The sequence below is a fragment of the Orycteropus afer genome, unplaced genomic scaffold, assembly GCF_000298275.1.
Source record: "Orycteropus afer afer isolate SDZICR_OR568_19922 unplaced genomic scaffold, OryAfe1.0 scaffold00175, whole genome shotgun sequence".
NCBI classification, from domain to species: domain Eukaryota; kingdom Metazoa; phylum Chordata; class Mammalia; order Tubulidentata; family Orycteropodidae; genus Orycteropus; species Orycteropus afer.
This window is the reverse complement of record NW_006921762.1, coordinates 6,415,907-6,439,528: the sequence shown is the minus strand read 5'-3', so window position 1 is coordinate 6,439,528 and position 23,622 is coordinate 6,415,907. Positions and strand designations below refer to the sequence as shown.

Sequence of the window (23,622 nt, the reverse complement as noted above, 5' to 3'; positions counted from 1 at the left end):
GGTGATGGTTAGAACCTTCCAGTGGTTCAGCAGGAGAAAAGACCTGGTGATCTGCTCCCATAAAGATTATAGCCTACCTATGGAACATATGTACTCTGACATAGAAGGTCACTGTGAGTCAGAATTGACTGGACAATGCACAGCAACTCCTGTGCAATCCATTCATTATCAGCAACTCCATTTCTCCATTGGGGTGGGTGAGTAATAAACATCTCAAGCTTAATATTCCCAAACAAAACTCCTGATTCCCAACTCCCTCTTTCCCCAACCTCTTCCTCCCATCTTCTGCATTTGAAAATTCCTTCAGCTGCTGAGGTCAAAATCTTTGAAGTTATCCTGACTCCTCTCTTTCTCCCATACTCTGTCTTTATTCCATCAGCAAATCCTGTTGGTTTTCCTTTCAGAATCCACTGGGATTCAGCTAATTTTCACCACCTGCACTGCTGCCACTTTGGTACAAGCTCCATCATTTCTCACCTGCGTTATTGGAATAGCTAGCTTCCTTTCTTGCTGCTCGTTTTCTGTTCTCAACACAGCAGCACAGTTATTTGTTTAAAACCTACCTTAAATCATGTTTGTCTCTACTCAAAAGCCTTCATATGTTTTGTTTTCTCACTCAGAGTATAAGCCCAAAGTCCTTAAAATGGCCCACAAGCAATTCGCAGTTGGGCTCTATCCCATACCTCTGACCTCATCTTTTCTCTCTTCACTGACTCTGTGCTTCAGTCACATTGGCCTCCTTGCTCTTTTTTCAACATGCCAAGCATAAGTCTGCCTCAGAAACTCTGCCTGAATGTTCTTACATACAGCATGGCTTGCTTCCTCACTTTCTCTGTGTGTGTGTGGTAGAAATATATAAAACAAAACACTTGCTAATTCAATTGTTTTACATGTGTAATTCATTGAGTGCATTCATTCTGTTATGCAACTATTGTTACTCTCCTTTTCCCAAATTATTCTATGATCATTAACAGAAACTCAGTGCCTGCCTAAGCCCTTTTGCCTTTCCCTCCACCTGTCTATTCAGATTGCTCTTGGTCTGAAGCCTGGAATTGTTTGATAAAGATACCATTTTATGTGCCCAACTTTTAATAAACTTTGGTCTCTATACATTTGCTAATTTCATATAAATGAGATCATACAATATTTGTCCTTTTGTGGCTAACTTATTTCACTCAGCAAGATGTTTTTAAAGTTAATGCACGTGGCATGCCTCAGGACTTCAGTTTTCTCTACGATTGAGTAATATTCCATTGCATTATATACCACACTTTGTTTAGCCATTTATTTATTCATTGATGTTTCACTTGTTTCCACAGTTCATGTGTGAAAAGCACAGCAATGAGTATTGTTACCCAGCTTTCTGTTTGTGTTTCTGCCTTCACTTCTTCTAGGAGTATACCTAGGATTGGAATAGCTGGGTCATAATGGTAGTTCTCTGTTCAACTTTTTGAGGAACCACCAAACTATTTCCCACAGTACTTGTACCATTTTGCATCCTTACCAGCAATGAATGGAGGATTTAACTTTTCCATATCCTCACCACCACATGTCATTTTCCTTTTTTAAAAAAATTGTCATAGCTATTCTAGTGGGGGTGAGGTGGTATCTTATTGTGGTTTTGATTTGCATCTCCCTAATGACAAAGGACACTGAGCATCTTTTCATGTGCTTGATGACCATTTGTATATCCACTTTGGTGAAATGATTATTCATGTTTTTTGCCCATTTTTAAATTGGATTGTTTGTCTTTTTGCTGTTAAGTTATAGTCGTTCTTTCTATATTCTGCATATTAAACTCTTATTAGAAATATATGGTTCTGCTTTCTTGAGCTTTTGCTCAAATGTCACTTTATCATATCAGAGAGACCTTTAGCCACATCTTATAACAAAGGAATATCCCTTCCCAGTGCATGTGGGGACACACACACACACACACACCACAGTTTATTGTTTTCCTTCATTAGAATTTAACTTCATTGTTTTATTCCCTATTAAATCTTCAGTTTCTAAAAACTGGAGGTAGTAGGAACTCAGTAAATATTAGCTAAATTAATAAATGAATGCAGGCATCTCTAAATCTGTCTGTGGGATCCTATCTTTAAAAAGACAAGAGTTTTGAGTTGATAATTTACCATTCTAATCCTCTCAATTCCAAGATAAAATGCATTTCCAGGGGTTCAGGAATAAATATAAGATCTAATTTGCAAATCACGTAGATTTTACAAGCTTCTGGAAGGGTGTTAGTTTCATACTGAGAAAGCAAACAGGCGCCATCTAGTGGCAACAAACAAAGTCCACATTTGTGTTCCTTCGATTTATTGAATAGTAATAGTGTCACTATGAGTCAGAATTGACTTGAAGGCAATGGGTAACATAATAGAAAACGTGGTCCCTAATCTAGAAGCTTATTAATTCTATGAAAGTAATCATTATGATAGCCATAACTCCTCAAGTGTGTGTTTTCCCAGAACATATTTAATTGCAACAGTACAATTCTTTTTCTTATAAACTATTTGGACTCATTTTAACTTATTCATTTTTGTTTCTTTATTTTTCCTGGCATCTGACTTCTTTTGCTTCTCTTTATTTTTCTTATTGTTTTGTCTTCTACTTCTGTTACTTAAACTCTTGACTTCATATGGTAGTGGAGTAGGCACCGAATGAGTAATTTGTATTTTGATAAAACAATACTTCTTAAGGGCAAACATGTGAAAGAACATGCTAAATGATGAGTAATCTCTCTAGGCCAAACTTTCTGAAGCCTATGGAAGCCTTCGTGTGTATTTTTCCACCATTAGAGAGCAAAGCTTTTGGAACTCTTAACAGTTTTCAGAAGTGGCACATACTATTATATGGAGAAACTGAAATAAAAAGATTTGTACTTAGACTGGAAAGACAGAAATTAAAGTTAAGTCTCTTCCTCTCATTCTAACACTTGAAAAGTTGGATCATTTCAGTTGTTTGGTAAATTAAGCATGAACTTGTCCTACTTCGGGGATATGCAGTTTCTCCAGTTTTAAATAGATGAAACATTACTCAGAAACCTGTTTGCCATCAGAAGACCTGCCTGATGAACAGACAAGCTAGGGAAGGGGGCAGGAGAAGTACAGGAAGGATGTAAATTCTGTGTACTGACACCCAAATTATTCTCCTACCTTTTCACATGGAAGAATACTTGCCTGAGTAGCTCCAGAGGGTGAAAATTGTACCAATGGAATAAGACAAGAAAGCAGAATTTGTATCAATAGAAGGAAACGTTTTCTAATAAGAGTTTTCTCCAAAAGAATAAAAGCCAGAGTTCCTCATCAATGAGTGACTTCAAACAGAGGGTAGAGAATAAGCTATCAGGGATTTGTTGAAGCCTTTAAGATTCTCTGATTTTTTGAAAGACCTCTTTTTTTCTAGGCATACATTGAAATCCTTCCTACTCTCCAGTACTCAGTTCACATCCCACTTTCCTTTTTGGGCACTGCAACTTGAAGCCACTTCTCTTTATCATTTTAAATGCAAATCAGTACTCATTGTCTGCTGCCTTGTGTCCTGACTTTTTTTATCTGTAATACAATCTTCAGCTCTCAAGTTGATGCTGAGCTACTTGAAGACATCTTGTATCTGGTTGCATCTCCTACTGGCCTTGCCAGAGTGTGTACAGTTTAAATTTTGGGTCCCAGCTGCTTAACATCTAATTTTAGTAGAGCAGTTCTTCAGCTAGATATTAGAGAAGCTAAAATAGCTGTTAAAACTTGGTCTTCTTAAAAAACTATAATAACTTTTTTAAGTTTAATAGTACCAACCAACAAACAAGCAAAACAAATGTGTTGCCACTGAGTTGCTTCTGACTCTTGGTGACCCTATATATTACAGAGTACAACTGCTCCAGAGGATTTTTTTTTTTGTTGTTGTTGTTATGTGCCATCGATTCGGACCTGACTCATAGCGACCCCTCCTTGGGTTTTGGAGGCAGTATCACTATGGAAGTAGATTGCCCCATCTTCCTTCTGAGGAGTGGCCAGTGGGTTTGAAACCACCAGCCTCTGGTTAGCAGTCAAGAGGATTTTATTAGCTGTAATTAATCTTTGCAGAAAGGAGCTCTGTTGGTGAATGGTTAAGGCATTTACCTACTAACCAAAAAGTTGATGGTTCAAACCCTCCAGCTGCTCCATGTGATAAAGCTGAGGTAGTAGTAGTCTGCTTTTGTAAAGGTTTACAGCCTTGGAAACCCCATGGGGCAGCTCTACCCTGTCCTGTAGGGTCACTATGAACTGGAATTGACTTGATGGCAGGTGGGTTTAATTTTGGTTTAATCTTTGCAGAGGCAGATAGCCAGGCCTTTCTTTTGCGGCACCACCCGTGGTTTAAACTGCCAACCTGTAGGTTAGTAGTTGAGTGTAAGCAGTGCCACCTGGGGACCTTCTAATAGTACCTGGTTCCCTATATATAAGAGTCCTAAGTGCTGCAGATGGTTAATGTAATCAGCTGCTGACCAAAAGTCTGGGAGTTCAAATCCATCTGGAGGCTCCTTGGAAGAAAGTCCTGCCAATCTACTTCTGAAAAATTAGCTCTATGGAGTTCAGTTCTACTCTGACACACATAGGTCACTGTGAGTTAGAAGTGACTCCAAAGCAGCTGGTTCGATTCCCTATTGTCCCTATATATATCTGATTTCTCTGGAAGTAGGAATAGAAATTATAGTACAATAGTTGACAGGATGGTACTGAAATAAAAACTACTTTGCTGTTCCTTATTTAGTTAAGAGTTTTTCATTCTGCCTAGATGCACAGATGATTTTGTTTGTTTATTTGTATTTTTGGTTTACAAGTAAATATTTTCTTTGATGTCATATTCTCTTTTTTTTTTTGTTTTAGAAAATGTGATTTTAATTACACAAGTTGACTTTTTCTTTTTTTGAGAAAACTGGTTTAATGAGCTCTTACAACTTTGCTTTTTTTTTTTTTTACATGGCATTTTAATATTATGTTTTTAAGCTAAAATATCCCATATATTCTTTTTAAAGAATTGAATAAACATTATTTCTCAGTATTTTTTCCTGAAGCTACTTTATATAATTTAGCATTCCATCTTAATGAAGTGGTGGTATTAAAAAAGGAAATGTTAATAGGATTAGTAGGTAGGCTTTGTGTGTACTGTGTATCTAATTTATTTGGCAGTCAGATGCTATTATTTGCTTTATCATTTGGAAGGCCAAAATTATCTTGAATTATTTAATAGATACATGGCTTTACGTATTATTTATAGTACTTAATTTTTTATTGAAAATTAGCAAATTTAGTATCCTTAGCATTTGTACTATGCTTAGTATTTCTAAAATTTTAACCGTGATTCACAATAACTGCTATATATATATATATATATATATATATATATATGTATATATATATATTTTATTTTATTTTTTCCATTTTAGCAGCTACTTTGAGTTGTAACTAAAGAAACATTGTTTCCTAGTAATTAATGGTAAAAGTATATACATTTAGGTTCTATTAATTTATCTTTTGTAGAATATGCTGAATTTCTACACTGCAAAGGAAAAAAATTGACAGATTTTGATGAAGTTCGCCATGAGATTGAAGTGGAAACAGATCGAGTGACTGGAATGAATAAAGGCATTTCCTCTATTCCCATTAATTTACGAGTCTATTCCCCACATGGTAAGTGAAATATTAAAAGTTGAAATTCTTTCCTTCAAAAATTCTTATTACATTAATTAACATACATTAGGTTTGTGTAGGGAAGTAATTTGTTCGCTTATACAATAGTATTTGAATACTGCTAGAAATGGTTGGCTCCAAAGAGTTTTTGGCTTTTTTCCTAGGAAGGTAGGAGGAAATGGCTTTAAAAGAAATCTGAATTGAGTTAACTGTTTAAAAGTGTTCCTTTATGTTTATTGTAAACTTCTAGAATTTAATGAGGGTGTACATGAAAACTTCCATTCTTAGTATCTTCATACTTTGCAAAAATCTTGGTAATATGGTTGAGTCTCTCCCAGTTGGAGTTCCTCATGGCTGTATATATTACTATTTATTCTCCTCCTGAGGAATCAACTGTAATTTTTTTTTTTTTCCCAGAGTGTCAGCAGAAACAAACTAAATAATCAACTCATGGTGTGTGATGGAAAATAGCTTCTAGTGTGACTAAATCTTCACTGGGACAGATTTTAGTCTTTAATTCCTTACCCTGCTCTTTACTATTAAAGTAGAACATTAATGGCTAAAGTTCAGTTACGTCTTCCCAGGAAGACCTGGTGCCAATACTGTTATGTGCACAGAAAATAGCCAGGTTGGCAGGTTGGGCTGGAGTCAAAGTTGTCATTGACTCAGGAGTAGTTTCTTGTACTAACAAATTATGCTCCATGAGTCTGATGGTACAACCTGCAGTCTTCTTTTGGCACCACAATATTAACAGCTTTCCAATAGGCCAAGTGGCAAAACCTCTGTAAATAACACATGATACCTCTGATGGAAAAGGCATATCTTACCTTGAATATGTTTACAACATTTGAAGGTGATGTATTGGACTTGCAGACACATATGCATTCAGTGTTTTAATTATAACCCTCTAGTTACAGATATGACAACTCTCTGAGAAGACTGTTGTGCGTGCAAATCAGTGCCTTTCAAATTATGTTAATGTGATCATTTGGCGCAGCACAATCATATCATAAACATAGAGGAAACTAGCAAAGCCATTTTATATTCTGTGCTTTTCATTCTCTACACACTTGGATTGGTGTTATTCAGAGGCATAATATACCAAGCCAAGCTTGGTTTAATCTGCACTAAAGTGACAGATGATTCTCCATTGTTGATATTTTCTAGCATTAAGGGTGTATGTAAAACTCTTTTATCCTTTCTGCACAGTGTTAAATCTAACCCTTATCGACCTACCTGGGATTACTAAAGTGCCCGTGGGAGATCAGCCACCAGATATTGAGTATCAGATCAGAGAAATGATTATGCAGTTCATCACACGGGAGAACTGTTTGATTTTGGCTGTTACTCCAGCTAACACTGATCTTGCAAACTCAGATGCATTGAAGCTAGCTAAAGAAGTTGATCCTCAAGGTGAGTATGTTACTTTAGAGATGAGATGGAGTTAGTTTAAAATATCAAGAGTTTGGGTATATTTAAAGTTAACACATTCTCATGTTTGATTTTATTTTTGCTTTCACTAGCCATTATTAATATTGTTAATTCTTTTGTTTTTAAGATGCCTAAAGAAAAACCAAGGAATATATCCAACACCTGTAAAAATAAATATGATTAGCTAAGATCTAAGAAAAACAGACACTTCTAAGCCTTGTGGGCTATTTATTTTAAACAAAGTCAATGAAATAAACTCTGGTACAGCAGAAGTCAGACAATATTTTTAGATTATTATAAAAGTTTCCTGAATATATTCCCAATGTAGAATCTTTCTGACTTTTTGTTTGCTTTATTTAAAACAGGAAACTCATGTAATGTGTGTAAGATCTTATTTACCTCATAATTATTTAAGATAAATATTCTAAAACCAGGGCATTATCTCTTATTTGCATTTCAGAATCCAGAAAAGTCCCTTATTTATGCTGTTGTTTTGATTATTTTGATTATTTTTTTTCTTCTGAGCTTAGTAATAATAGTTTACCTCCAGAGACCCCAATGATGGGTCTTAGTGTGAGTCTGTTAAAGTAATTATGAAAGAGCACTCAGTGTGGAGCACATGTTCTTCAATTCTAGGAATTCTTACTTTTGATAATTGGTTGCCTACATTTTCTCTGTTCTCTTTATCTGGACTTCTTATTATAAGTATATTAGAACTCCTGGATTAAGCCTTTTTTTTTTTTTTTTTTTAAGTTTTTTCTTCTATCATCCATTTTTTTATCCCTTTGTTTTACTTTTTGCATAATTTATCTTCCACTTCATTTAATTAATTTTTAATTTCTGGTATCATTTAAAAAATTCCAACAGCGTTTTCTTATTCTATCGATGTTATTGACACACACACACACACACACACACACACACACACGGAGCTTTGGTGGTATAGTAGATAAATCATGATATTTTTAAATTACATTCTGCTCTTGATGTCACAAATATAATATATTCTCTAAGAACTTTAATAAGAACTTTTTGAGGTTTACCTTTTGTAATGTTTATCTCAGTCCATTTCTTTTGGGGGTGGGAGGTGTTTGTTTTTCTTTCTGTCTTTGATGTTAGAGGTGCTTTTCAAAATTTGGCGATCTTTTGCTGTTAATTTGTGTGTAGAATTAAGGCACTCTAAAGCTGATGGAAACTCCGTGTGCACATGGATGGAATTCATTGACTAGTGGGCTTTACCATAGGGTGATTGGGTCGGGACCTGGCCATTTTGTTAGAAGACTTCCTTGGCTATTATACTCACTGCCGTTGAGTAGGATCCAACTTATAGCAACCCCTCCTTGGGTTTCCAAGGCAGTATCACTACAGAAGTAGATTGCCCAATCTTCCTTCCAATGATTGGCTGGTGGGTTTGAACTACCAGCCTTCTGGTTAGCAGTCAAATGCCTTAGACACTACACCACCAGAACTCCTTCGGCTATTATATTCTACTAGTAATTTTTCTTAAGATGGTCTGATATAAGCCTAGTTCCAAGGTTCTCAAAGCTAAGAAGAGAGTTGGTTGGGAGTAGTTTTCACATTCAGTATGCAGACTTTTAATTAATCCCTCTGCTTCCATAATAGTATTCTTGAATCCAAGTGCCTCTGGTTTATTTTTTTATGAAAGTAAATCTTCAGTATTTTCTTGAGGTCAAGAGGGTTAGGTATGTGGTTGTACAAGATGACAAAAAAGGCCCAGAGATCTAACAGCAACCTATATAAACCCTCAACCAGTTTTCCTATGCTCAGATCCTCCTGTATCCTGGCCTTGGTGTCTTTAAGTCTTGAGCATTTCCAGAATTCTGGAATGGTAATTGATTTTCTTCTTCTTGGCTTTCTCATGATCTCTGATATTGAGGGTTACAAGAAAGCAACCGGAAGCTGTAGATGATTACGTGCGGACCATCATCAAGATTCTCTCTCCAGCATCAGTGGCTTGGAAAGAGCCAGATTAGAGGTTGGAGCTGGAGTCCAATTATAAACATGGTACTAAAACATTCCTGTCTTCTTGTCCCACAGGAAGCTGAGTCATAGTTTTTTGGTTGGGATAAAGATAGCATTTCTATCAGTGGATTTCATTGTGTAGCACAACCACATTTTTGAGAGGTCCACAGTTATGCCATATAAGATATTCGGTAAATTATCTACAGTTAATTTTGAATAGTGATTTCACATACTCATGTGAATTTTTTCTCCCTCTTGCATAGGTAGATAATATTAATGGGTAGTAACTCTGTATTATTTTTCAGAATCTTCAAAATAACATTCATTTATAACCAAATATAATAATTCTCATGTGATGGCAGGTCATGGTCATTAGGTTGAAGCAATCAGTTTAACAGATCAATTGATCTCTAAAATCTCACTGCCAGTATTTACAGTGTGTTGGTATAGCATATGCGATATAAACAACAACAACAACAAAATCCAAACTCACTGCCATGGAGTTGTTTCCAACTTATGGTGACCCCCATTGGGTTTGTGAGGCTGTAAATCTTTATGGAAGTAGATTGCCCCATCTTCCTTCCACAGAGCAGCTGGTGGGTTTGAACTGCTGACCTTCTAGTTAGCAGTCAAGTGCTTTATCCACTATGGTACCAGAGCTCTTTATATGTGATATACAGTATTAACTTTCAGTAATGTATTTGTAATTGTATGTCAGAAATCTGAATCTAGAAACTCAAATGAAAATTTTTTTCTTCTAGAATAGTGCCTAAGGCACTTGACTGCTAACCAGAAGGCTGGTGGTTCAAACCCACCAACCACTCCTCAGAAGGAAGGCAATCTACTTCTGTAGTGTTACTGCCTCGGAAACCCAAGGAGGGGTTGCTATGAGTCAGGTCTGATTTGATGGCAAATAATGACGACAGCAGTTACAGTCCTGATTTTTTTTAAAAAAAACAAGATTTTACAAGCTCATTTTTATTAGGGACCACTTAGAAATTTCCTTGTGAAGGTCCATGAATTTACCCAAAATCATTAGTACTGCGCTCAAGTTTTTAGTATTCTGTTATGGTGGTTGTTGTTAGGTGCCATTGAGTTGGCTCCCACTCATAGCAACCCTATGTATAACAGAATGAAACACTGCCTCATAATCCTTGTTATGTCTGAGTCCATCCTTGCTACTAGGTCTATCCTTCACATTGAGGTCCTTCTGCACTCCACTTTACCAAGTGTGATGTCCTTCTCCAGGGAATGGTCCTTTCTAACAACATGACCAAAGTAGGTGAGACAAAGTCTCACTGTACTCTCTTCCAAGGAGCATTCTGGCTGCACTTCTTCCAGGACTGATTTGTTAGTTCTTCTGGCAGTCCATAGGAGCTCTGGTAGCATAGTACCTAAGGCATTTGACTGCTAACCAGAAGGCTGGTTCAAACCCACTAGCCACTCCTTGGAAGGAAGGTTGGGCAATCACTTTCATAGTGATACTGGCTCAGAAACCCAAAGTGGCATCACTATGAGTTGGATCCGACTTGATGGCAGTGGGTTTGTTTTCTGGCAGTCTATGGTAGGCCTGAGAAAAGATATTGAAAGTTTTGGTGGAATAATTTGATGGAAGCAAAGAAAACATTCAAAGTCCACTGTGTTCCACCTCCTTGTCTACTGATTGCTGGATGATAATTGCTAAAGAGGACAAAACCATTGTCTGAAGGCTCTTATGGAGTATCATTCTCTGATTAGTTATTATAAGTTGCTTGCTAACCTCAATGTTTATTATTTGTATTTGCATCCCAGTTTCAATTCTCAAACTCCTGAACACTGTCATACTTGAGAGTTCTGAGAACTATCCCAAGAGTTTACATGTGATAAGATCTCCACGAGGACCTGCTTTTCTCTGTTGCTGTCCTGAAGGTTTAGATGATCCTGGAAATCACTGAGGTTCCAATAGAAGAGGAGGACTTCTTGCCAAAACCACTAGAGTTCACATTGTGTGTTCTCATTAATAAAGTAATTACAATAGACAAAGGAAGGAGTTGTAGACTCAAATCAGGGCTTACTGGAACAACCATTTATAACATGGTGCAAACAAAAGGAAAAACAAAGAAAGTGGACAAATAGATACCATATACTCTTAAAGCTTCCTAGTTATTCTTTAGTAGAATTTGCATATCTAATTGACAGGTCAAGTTTCCTTATACAGTAAAACTTGTGAAAGTTAGAACCTGTGTAAGATGGTGCTTTGGTTACCTCTGTGCTGCTCTAACAGAAAATACCACAAATGGGATGGCTTGAAAAAACAAGAGTTTATTTTCTTAAAGTTTGGAGGCTTTAAGTCCAAGTTCAGAGTGTCAGGCTCTAGGGGCTGGGTGAAAGCCTCTCAACCTTGGACTTCAACTCAGCCTCCTGCTCCTGGTCCACTAAAGCTAGAGGCTTTTCTTGATTCAGACAGCTGCTGGCTGCTGAGACTGACAAGCCCAAGGTTGACAAGTAAAAAGGCACAGTCCCAATGTTAACAAACAACACAGCAGGCCAACTAATTCAAATCTAGAAGAAATCCCAGTATCAGCAAGGCATGGCAGGCTGCTGAACAATGATTTAGCTACATGCACGGTTCAAGCATGCCAAAAAGCTAGAGACCTTCCTCAAAGCTGCTTTTTATATACTGGAAGCAGACCACATCCCTAAAGCTGCTACTCAGCTACTCCAGTAGATTCTACCATGGAATTTATGGCCAATCTCACCATGGGAAATAACTATATCCAGCTGCCCAGCCACTCAACCAGGTCCAGGCAAGTTGACACACAACCTTAACTACTACAGATGGGAACCTATCAGAGAAGGAAAACGGAAATATTTTTCATTAAAATGAGTAATAGAATAATGGTAACACTGCATCCTATCAAAGGTGGAAAATTTGCAAGACTCAGAAAAACAAGGCTTTCATGTTGAGTTCCAGCTGTCACAGATTTCACTGTAATTACAGCTTCGGTTAAAAAAGAAGTAGTGATATCTAACTTTGGCTATTTAGGAGGTTGTTGCTTAATTTTTACATATATGTGAATTTTCCAAATTTCTTTCTGTTATTGATTTATAATTTCACTCCATTGTGGTTGGAGAACATACTTTACATGCTTTCATTCCTTATCCATTTATTTACACTTGTTTTATGGTCTATCTTGGAGAATGTTCCTGTGCACTTGAGAAGAATATGTATTCTTCTAATTTGGGGTGGAGTATTCTTTGAATATACTAAATATCTCAGATAAGGGGAGGGAGACAGGCCCCACACCAAAAGTCAGGAAGTGAGGGAAAAGCCAAGCACAACAGAGCCACGGGATCTAGGTAAAGGAATTAAGAGAGATCCCATAGCAAGAGGTAGGGGAGTGGGGAACAGGGGACAACAGAACTGCAGGATCCAGGTAAGTGGAGGGCAGAGAGGTTTCGAACAGCTAAGGGAGACAAACTTGTTTGTCAGTTTGTCGTACTGTGGTGGCTTGCATGTTGCTGTGAGCCTTGAGGCTGTGCCATCGGTGTTTCAAACACCAGCAGGGTTGAACATGGTGCACAGGTTTCCATGCAGTTTACAGATTGAGACAGACTAGAAAGAAGGAAGAGGCCATCCACTTCTCAAAGAATTGGCCAGGGTAAACCTTATGAATAGCAGAGAAACACTGTCTGATACATTGCTGCACAACATTATGAATAGCCTGGAAACATTGTCCCATACAGTGCAGGAAAACGAGCCCCTTTGGTCAGAAGGCTCTCAAAATATGAATGGGAAAGAGCTGCATCATCAGAGTAGAACCAACCTTAATGATATGGATAAAGTAAAGCTTTTTGGGACCTCCATTTGCTGATGTGGCACGTCTCAAATTGAGGAGAAATATCCATTAATAATCAGAACATGGAATGTACAAAGTATGAATCTAGGAAAATGGCAAGTTATCAAAAATGAAATGGAATGCATAAAATTGATATCCTAAGCATTAGTGAGCTGAAATGGACCAGTTTTGGCCATTTTGAATCAGATCTACTATGCCGGGAATGAGAATTTGAAGAGGAATGGTGTAGTGTTCATCATCACAAAGGATGTTTCCAGATCTGTCCTGAAGTACAGTGCTGTCAGTGACAGGATAATATCCATATGTCTACAAGGAAGACTAGTTAATACTATGATTATTCAAATTTATGCACCAACCACCAAAGCCAAAGATGAGGAAATTGAAGATTTTTATCAATTTTGCAGTCTGAAATTGACCAAACATGCAATCAATATGTGTTAATTATCACTGGTGACTGGAATGCGGAAGTTGGAAATGAAGAATTATTGGTAGTTGGAAAATATGGCCTTGGTGATAGAAATAATGCTGGAGACCGCATGATAGAATTTTGCAAGACCAATGACTTATTCATTGCAAATATCTTTTTCAACAACACAAATGGCAGCTATACACATGAACTTCACCAGATGGAGTACACAGGTATCACATTGACTACATCTGTGGCAAGAGGTGATGGAAAATCTCAATATCTTCAACCAAAACAAGGCGAGCAGCTGATTGTGGAATAGACTTATCAACTACTCGTATGCCAGTTCAAGTTGAAGTTGAAGACAATTAAAACAAGTCCACAAGAACCCAAATATGACCTTGAATATATCCCTCCTGAATTTAGAGACCATCTAAAGAATAGATTTGATGCATTGAACACCAGTGACCAAAAACCAGAAGAAATATGGGATGACATCAAGAACATCATCCATGAAGAAAGCAAGAGGTCATTAAAAAGATGAGAAAGGAAGACAACACCAAAATGGATGTCAGAAGAGACTGTGAAAATTTCCTGTGAGTGGAGAGTAGCTAAAGCAAATGGAAGAAATGACAAGATAAAAGAGCTGAACAGAAGATTTCAAAGAGCAGCTCGAGCAGACAAAGCCAATTACAAAGACTTGGAGTTAGAAAACAAAAACTGAAAGAACTGAGGAAAAAATTGAATCCTCAAGTTGCAATATTGAAAGATTTTATGGGCAAAATATTGAATGATGCAGGAAAACAGCAAAAGAAGATGGAAGGAATACACAGTCACTGTACCAAAAACAACTGGTAAATCTTCATCCATTTCAGGAGGTGCCATATGATCAAGAACCATTGGTATTGAAGGAAGAAGTCAAAGCTGCACTGAAGGAATTGGTGAAGAACAAGGCTCCAGGAAGAATACTCATTGAGATTTTTCAACAAACAGATGCCCACTGGAGGCACTCACTCTTTTAAGTCAAGAGATTTGGAAAACAGCTACTGAGCCTGCTGTTTTAGTTACCTAGTGCTGCTCTGACAAGAATATACCATGAATGGGATGGCCTTAACAAACAGGAGTTTATTCTCTTACAGTTTGGGAGGCTAGAAGTCCAAGTTCAAAATGACAGGCTCTAGAGGCTGGGTGAAAGCCCCTCAACCTTGGGGTACAGCTTTGGAGTTGATTACCAGTCTCTTCATGGGGAATAACTACCACAAGCTGCTCAGCTAAGTTGACATACAAATTTAAATACCACAAGGCACTTACTGATGAAGAATACAGTCTGCAGTATGGATTACATCTCAATATAAAGAAAACAAAAATCCTCACAACTGGACCTATAAGCAGCATCATGATAAATGGAGAAAAGATCGAAGTTGTCCAAGTCTTCATATTGCTTGGTTCTACAATTGATGCCTATTGAAGCAGCAGTCAGGACATCAGATGTTGTATAACACTAGGCAAATCAGCTGCAAAGGACCTCTTTCAAGTACTGAAGAACAAAGATGTCTCCTTGAGGACTAAGATGTGCCTGATACAAGCCATGGTATTTTCAGTCACCTCATATTCACATGAGAGCTGGACAATGAATAAGGAAGACGGAAGAAAAGTTGATGCTTTTAAGTTGTGGTGCTGGCAAAGAATGCTGAAAGTACCATGGACTGCTAAAAGATCTAACAAATCTGTCCTGAATGAAGTGCAGCCTGAATACTCCTTAGAAGCAAAAATGAGACATCATCTACTTTGGTCATGTTGTCAGAAGGGACCATCCCCTGGAGAAGGATGTCATGCTTGATAAGGTGGATGGTTGATGAAAGAGGGGAAGGCCCCCAACGAGAGGGATTGACACAGTGACTGCAGTGATGGGCTCAAGTATAGCAAGTGTAGTGGAGTTGGCTCAGGACCAGACAGTGTTTCATTCTGCTGTGCGTAGGATTGCTTTGAGCTGGAGATGACTTGACGGCACCTAACAACAGCAACAACATTCTTATGGTGTTGATTTCTTTGTTACATATAATTTTCTGTGTTGAGCTCATTTTGTCTAAGAATCGTGTTATCACTTCCTTCATTGCTATTGTTTTAGTATTTGCTATATATTTGTGTTGGTCTTTTTTTATTATGATGTGAAGGTTTATCATTTTTCTTTGAGGTTACCCTGTGATTTATAGTTTTCTTCCCAAGTTTAGAACAGTCCATTCTATCTTGTATTTCTCTTGACTTCCCTACCATTTAGAAGTTCTGTAATGACACAGTTTTTTTTCCCTCTTTTTGGTTTGTAGTTGTCCTCATTTGTCAGTTGATGTCTCTGGTTCCCTGTTCACAATCTTGTAGGCTTATTTACTTTGGATACTCAGTTACAACCATAACTGAGTTGGTTTCTGGGTTATGTCATCATGTGTGTGGATGGTGGGTTGTTGTTTGCTGTTGTTGATTCTCTGTCCAAAGGATTCCCTTTAGCGTCTCTTATAAGGTTGGTCTGGTTTTAACAAATTCCCTTAATTTCTGTTTATCTGGAAATGTCCTAATTTCATCATCATATTTGAGGGACAATTTTGCTGGGTACATAATTCTTTGTTGGAAATTTTTCTCTTTCAGGGTTTTATATATGCCATCCCATTGTCTTCTTGCCTGCATGGTTTCTGCTGAGAAATCTGAGCTTAGTCTGATTAGTTGCCACTTGTAGGTAACTTTTTGTTTTACCCTTGCTGCTTTCAGGATTCTTTCTTTTTCTTTGTTTTTGGTAAGTTTGATGATGATATGTCTTGGTGATTTTCATTTGGGGTCTATCCTGTTTGGAGTTCATTGGACTTCTTGAATGGTTATATTCTCATCTTTCATCATACCAGGAAAATTCTCTTCCAACAGATCTTCAGCAATTTTTTCTGTGGTTTTGTTTCTTCCTGCTCTGGAATTCCAGTTATACATAGGTTATTTCTTTGATGGTATCCCACATGAACTTTAAGCTTTCTTCATTTTGTTTTGATCTTTTTTTCTGATTAATCCCTTTCCAAAGAAGTATTGAGGTATTTGCTTTCAATCTCGCTAATTCTGTCTTCCATTGATTCAATTCTACTCTTTAGCCTGTTCAATGTGTTATTTATTTCTGAAAATTTAGTATTAATCTTCTGGATTTCTATGGGTAGATTTTGTATCATTTCTAATTTTTCATTTATTTTCTTATTTTTTTCTTGTTTTGTCTTTTGAAATTGTTCTAGGGTTTTCTCTGTGTTTTCCTCCATTCTGTAAGTGTTTTCTTTGATCTTTCTCTCAATTCATTGATGATACCTAAATTTAATTCTATTGAATTCTTCATCAGGGAGTTCCAATGCTGCATCTTCCTCAGGGTTGTATTTTGGGTCTGTATCCTTGTCCTTTCTTTCTCCTGCTTTGTTTTGCTTCTTGTGTAGACTGTGATGCTCTGTTGTCTCTGAGGCATTGTGACGTTTTTGTGTTTACATGTAATTAGTGATTGTATGTTGGAGTGACTTGCCCATGATTTTCATTTTCTTTGCTTTATTTGTATATTATCTATGTAAGCAGGGTACTGTGCTGTGCTTCTCTATTGGCTAATTGGCAGTAGCAGGCTGGAAGAGCAGGAGAAAGGGAATAAAAGCCAGGAACCCGGACAGAAGAGCAGTCAGCCCCAGGGTTACAGGTGAGGAGAGACAACTCAGGGATGCCCAAAGTATCAGGCGGGAAGAGCAGGAGAAAGGGGATTAAAAGCCAGAAAGCCAGACAGAGGTACAGTCAGCCACAGGGACCCAGGTGGGGATGATACAAGAGGTCTCCAACAGCAAGACAAACTTGTCTGTCGGTTTGTCCTACTGTGGTGACATGTAGACTTGAGTTTTGAGGCTGAGCCTCTGGTGTTTAAAACCCAGCGAGATGCACCTGGTGCACAGGTAACAGCCCAGCTTATAGACTGAGACAGACTAGGAAGAAGGAAGAGGCCATCCACTTCTCAAAGAATTGGCCAGGAAAAACCTTATGAATAGCAAAGAAAGTACTTACATACTCACCCCCTATCTCCTTTTCCATTGTCAGCCTCCAGTATGTCCCTGCTGTCTTTGGCAAACAGAGCCTATTCTTAGGTCCCTGGAATCCAACTGAGAATACTGTCACTTTAAAATCCAAAATGGCCACCACTTGTAAATATTCAAAATGGCTGTACCCTCGGTTACTTTAAATATCCAAAATGGCCACCACTTGTAAACAATCAAAATGGATGCACCCCCTGGACATCAGAAAGTCCACAGCTGAGGTTGTCTCCCTCTTTGCTGTTTCCCTTCCTAGTCATTGGCCACCAGTGCAGTCATCCCTGCAGCCCTTGGTGACCAGGGCTGATCTTTAGGTCAATTCTCAGGTCCCATTACCACTTGGAAATATTTAGGCTGTTGGTTCTGTTCAGAGTAGCTGACAGTCCACTGCTCCGATCATCTTCATACTCACTGTTTTTGTTCAGGTTTTTCCACTAATTGGTGCCTAATCCACAACTGTATTGTTCCTTTCAAAGCTCAGGGCTCCAGGATTATCTTCTTTATCTCTGTCAATTGATTTCTCTTTTCTTTGTTGAAGAGGGTCTGTGGGGCTTGTCTGCCTATTCTTCTATCTTACTAGAAGTCAACAACAACATTCTTTAGATAAGGAGCTCTAAGGGCACAGTGGGTAAGGCATTTGACTACTCACTAGAAGGTCACTGGTTCAAACCCACCAGCTGCTCCATGGAAGGAATATACTTCCTTCTAACTCTGTAAAGATTTACAGCCTTGGAAACCCTATGAGGATCACTGTGAGTTGGAATTGACTTGATGGCATTGGGTTTGGTTTTGTTTTGGTTATTCTTTAGATATCTGTTAGGTCTAGTTAGTTTATTTACTGCTAGCTGCCATTCAGTCAATTCCAATTCATGGCAACCCCATGTGTTGAGTAGAACTGCTCCATAAGGTTTTCAAGGCTGTGACATTTCAGAAGGAGATCACCAGGCCTATCTTCTGAGGCACCTCTGAGTGAGTTCAAACAGGCTTTTGGCTGGTAGTCCAGCACTTCACTGTTTCTGCCACCTAGCTGCCTTTTTTGGTTTACAGTATTGTTTTATGGTTTTATTGAAATTTCCTGTTTCATTATTGATCTCTCTAGTTATTCTATCTATTATTGAAAATGGGATATAGATTTTGTAACTGCTATTAAAGAATTGCCTGTTTCTCTCTTCACTTGTGTCAGTTTTTGCTTTGTGTATTTTGGAGGTTTGTTGTTAGATTCATTTATGTTTATAATTACTGTATCTTGTTGATGAATTGAACTTATTATCATTATAAAATGTCCTTATTGGTCTCTAGTAATTTTTGTTTTAATGTCTAATTTATCTGATATTAGTGTAGCTTCTCCAGCTCTCTTTTGGTTATTTTTGCCTGATAACATCTTTTTTAATCTTTTATTTTCAATCTATTTGTGTTTTTGAATCTAAAGTGTGTCACTTAAAGACAATGTATAGTCAGATTGTGCTTTTTTATTTTTTTAATTCATGCTGCCAATATCTGCCTTTTGATTGCAGTGTTTAATTTATTAACATTTAATGTAATACCAATAAGGTAGAATTTATGTCTACCATTTTACTATTTGTTTTTCTTATGTCCTCTCTGTTATTCTTTTTTTCCGTTACTTCCTTCTTTTGTGACATATATATGTGTGTGTGTGTGTGTATTTATTTATTTGTTTATTCACACACACACACACACACACACATATACATTCTATATATTATTTTAATTTCTTTGCCATTTACTATATTTTTTGAGTTATTTTCTTAGTGATGCCCTAGGGTTAGAATTAACATCTTAATTTTTAACTAATTAGTTCAGATGCTCTGGTGGCAGACAAGTTAAGGCATTTGGCTGCTAACCAAAAGGTTTGAACCCACCAGCCACTCCGCAGGAGAAAGATGAGACAGCCTGCTTCTGCAAAGATTTACAGCCTTGGAAACCCTATGGGACAGTTCTACTCTGTCCTATAGGGTTACTACGAGTCAGAATCGACTTGATGGCAGTGTTTTTTTTTTAAGTTCAGATTAGTAGCCACTTAATTTCAGTAGTATACAAAAACTTTGCTCCTATGTAGCTTCATTCTCTCTCTGCTCCTTTGTGCTATTATTGTCATATAAATTACATCTTTATACATTTGGTGCTCATCAACAAAGATTTATCCATTTTACTTTATTGCAGTAAATCACATTGGAGAAAAAGAATTACAACAAAAAAAATATGTTCATACTGTTTATTTAATATTTATCTATATAGTTACTTTTACCAAACCAAACCAACAGCTACTGAGTCAATTCAGACTCATAGTGACCCTATAGGGCAGAATAGAGCTGCCTTGTAAGGTTTTCAAGGCTGTAAATCTTTATGGAAGTAGCCTGCCTCATCCTTCTCCCATGAAACAGCTGGTGGGTTTGAATCACCTGACCTTTTGGTTAGCAGCCAAATGCTTTAACCACGACATCACCAGAGTTTCTTGTTACCTTTATCAGTGCTCTTTATTTCTTTCTGTGGTTTTGAATTAATGCCTACTGTCCTGTCATTTCACCCTGAAAGATCCCTTTAGTATTTCTTATAGGGCAGGTTAGCTAGTAATGGATACTGTCAGTTTTTATTTATCGGAAGCATTAATTTCTTCTTAAATTTTGAAGGAAAATACTTGGTTGACAGCCTTTTTCTTTTAGCACTTTAAATATGCCATCCCACTGACTTTTTGCCTCTGTAATTTTCTGAAAAAAAAAATCAGCTGTTAATTTCATTAAAGATCCCTTGAACATGGTGCATCATTTCTTTCTTGCTGCTTTCAAGATTCTCCTTTAGTTTTTTAGCAGTTTCATTATGATGTGTTTAGGTGTAGATCTCTGTGAGTTTATCTACTTGTAGTTAGTTGTTGTTCTGGAATGTGTAGATTAATGTTTTTAATCAAATTTGGGAAATATTCAGCCACTATTTGGGGCTCTGGTGGCATAGTGGCTGAGGTATTTGACTGCTAACCTCAGAAGGAAGATGGATAATCTACTTCCGTTGAGATACCGCCTTGGAAATCCAAGGAGGGGTCACTATGAGTCAAAATCGACTTGATGGCAGTGAGTTTGGTTTTTGTTTTTGGTTATTTTTCTTCAACTATTTTTTCTATCCTTTTTCTTTCTTTCCTCTCTTTCTGAGACTCTAATTATGTGTATGTTTCCACACTTGATGGTGTCTCACAAGTCTGTGAGATTTTAATTTTTCTTCATTCTTTTCTTTTTCTGTTCCTCAGATTGGAATCTCAATTCTCCTAGAGAACCAAATCCAGAGTTTTGGTTCTTTCTTCTGCCTGCTCAAATCTGCTTTGAGTCACTCAAATAAATCTTTCAATCCAATTATTTTCATTTTAATTCCCATAATTTCTATTTAATTCTATTTAAGAATAATTTGTGTCTCTTAATTGATAGTCTCTATTTGGTGACACATCATTTTTATATTTTTCTTTCATTCTTTAGATAAGATTTTCTTTAGTTCTTTGAGCATATTTAACATAGCTGATTTAAAGTCTTTGTCTGGCAGCTTCAATGTCTGGGCTTCCTCAGTGATAGTTTCTATTAATATTTTTCCTTAATTAAATTTTGATTAAAATTAAACAAGTCCTTGAAAGCCAAAGTATGGCTTTATGTATATCCCATGTGAATTTAGAGACCATCTCAAAAATAGGTTTGACACATTGAACACTAATCACACAACTAGTCGAATTATGGGATGACATCAAGGATACTGTATACGGAGAGAGCAAAGGGACATTAAAAAGACAGGAAAGAAAGAAAAGACCATTAAGGATTTCAGAAGAGACTCTTCAGTGTTAGAAACTTGCTCTTGAGAGCAAGAGTAGCTAAAGCGAACAGAAGAAATGATGAAGTAAAAGAACAGAACAGATTTCAAAGGGCAGCTTGAGAAGACAAAGTAAAGCATTATAATGAAATGTGCAAAGACATGGAGTTAGAAAAGCAAAAGGGAAAAATACACTTGACATTTCTCAAGCTGATAGATTGTTGTTGTTGTTATGTGCTGTTGAGTCAGACCCGACTCATAGTGACCCCTCCTTGGGTTTCCAAGGCAGCATCACTATGGAAATAGATTGCCCAACCTTCTTTCCAAGGAGTGGCTGGTGGGTTTGAACTGCCAGCCTTCTGGTTAGCAGTCAAGTGCCTTAAGCACTAAGGTACCAGAGCTCCTAAGCTTATAGAAGTGAAGAAAAAATTAAGCATCAATTGCAATATTGAAGGATTCTATGGGCAAAGTGCTGAACAATACAAGAAGCATCAAAAGAAGATGGGGAAAATACAGAATCACTACCAAAAATAATTGGTTGATGTTCATCCATTTCAAGAGGTGGCATGTGATCAAGAACCAATGGTATTGAAGGAAGAAGTCCAAGATGCCCTGAAGGCATTGGTGAAAAACAAGGCTTCAGGAATTGGTGGAATACTAATTGAGATGTTTCAATAAATGGATGCAATGCTAAAAGTGTACACTCATCTATGCCAAGAAATTTGGAAGACAGATACCTACCTGCCTAACTGACTGAAAGAATCCATGTTTGTGCCCATTCCAAAGAAAGGTAATCTGACAGAATATGGAAATTATTGACCAATGTCATTAGTATCACACACAAGTAAAATTTTGGTAAAAATAATTCAAAACTGATGGTAGCACTCCATTGACAAGGAACTGCTAGAAATTCAAGCCAGATTCAGAAAAGGACCTGGAAGAAGGGATATCATTGCTGATGTCAGATAGATGTTGGCTGAAAGCGAAGAATACCAGAAAGATTATTTTTATTTATTTTTATTTTTGTAAGTATATGTCAATACATAAATTTGTATGCATGCTTTAAACAAATAGTATAGTCCAAGAATGAGAGAATCTAAACAAACAAACAAAAATCTGACCAGCAGCATTTCCTTTTTTTCATTTTAGTATTTGACAGTGTTAGTAACCATGCTGCACTGAAAGATGTAATGGTACAATCTGAACCATGATTTAAATAATATACCCACTTCCCCAGAATATTTAGGCTGGTCATGAAGTTAACAATGTGTAAGTAAATACATAAGCATGCTCAGTTGTGGACAGCTTCTTGTATAAATTGCTGTTCAGCAATATACAAACTGCCTCAGAGATTTATGCTTACAGGTAGATATTCAATTATTCCAGTAAAACAGCATGTCTTGAAAATATGGGCATGTTTTAAAACATATCAAGACAATTCTGTTAGCCATAATAGTCCGCCACATAATAGCCACAGTCTGACTGAGTAATAATGAGCATCTACTTTAAAAGCAAAAAATTTAATCAGTATAGTGCATGATTGATTCAACATAGTTCCCAGGGAACAGACTAGTCACTTGATTGCAGACTCATTCATACCACTATCATCATTCTTCTTTATGACATAAATGATTGCATCCTCCATAAATGATAGCTCATCATCCTTGTCGTTTATATAGTCATATATTGCAACAACTTTCTCAATATAATTCTTGGGGGCCCAAGCAGGATCTCCATCTGCATATGGATCATTATACTGAACTACTGCAGCCTCCTCATCTTCATAATCCACTGGAGGTGGTGGTGGTAGAGGTGGAGAATCATCAAACATGGGAATGTCATCCAGTGGAGGGGGTGGTGGTGGAGTTGGACTATCAGCAAAGTACTTGTCTTTCTGCTATTGACTTATTTCACTCAGCATAATGTCCTCCAGGTTCATCCACATTGCAAGATGGTTCATGTATCCCTGATTGTTCTTTAATGTAGCATAGTATTCCATTGTGTGCATGTACCATCATTTGGTTATCCACTCACCCGTTGATGGACATTTAGGTTGTTTCCATCTCTTTGCTATAGTGAATTGTGCTGCAGTGAACACAGGTGTACATATGTCTCTTTGTGCGCTATCTCTCACCTCTTTAGGATATATATACTCCTAGTAATGGCATTGTTGGGTCAAATGGTACTTCTGTTTTCAGTTTTTTAAGGAAATGCCATACCATTTGCCTCGATGGTTGCACCATTTTACAATCCCACCAGCAGTGCACAAGAGTTCCAATCTCTCCACAACCTCACCAGCATTTGTTATTTTCTGACCTGTTGAACTTTGCTATTATTGCTGGGGTGAGATGATATCTCACTGTTGCTTTGATTTGGATCCCTCTAATGATTAATGATCGTGAACAATT

General features: G+C 37.3%; 1 protein-coding gene across 1 annotated transcript in view; it reads left to right on the top strand.

Annotated features, from left to right (window-relative positions):
- Positions 1 to 23,622, top strand: part of DNM3 (dynamin 3) — a 903,988-nt gene that overhangs the window by 238,010 nt on the left and 642,356 nt on the right. The window contains exons 3-4 of the mRNA XM_007947116.1: positions 5,523 to 5,672; positions 6,882 to 7,085. Of these exons, the coding sequence (XP_007945307.1) occupies positions 5,523 to 5,672; positions 6,882 to 7,085 (354 nt within the window). The remainder of the gene's footprint in view (positions 1 to 5,522; positions 5,673 to 6,881; positions 7,086 to 23,622) is intronic.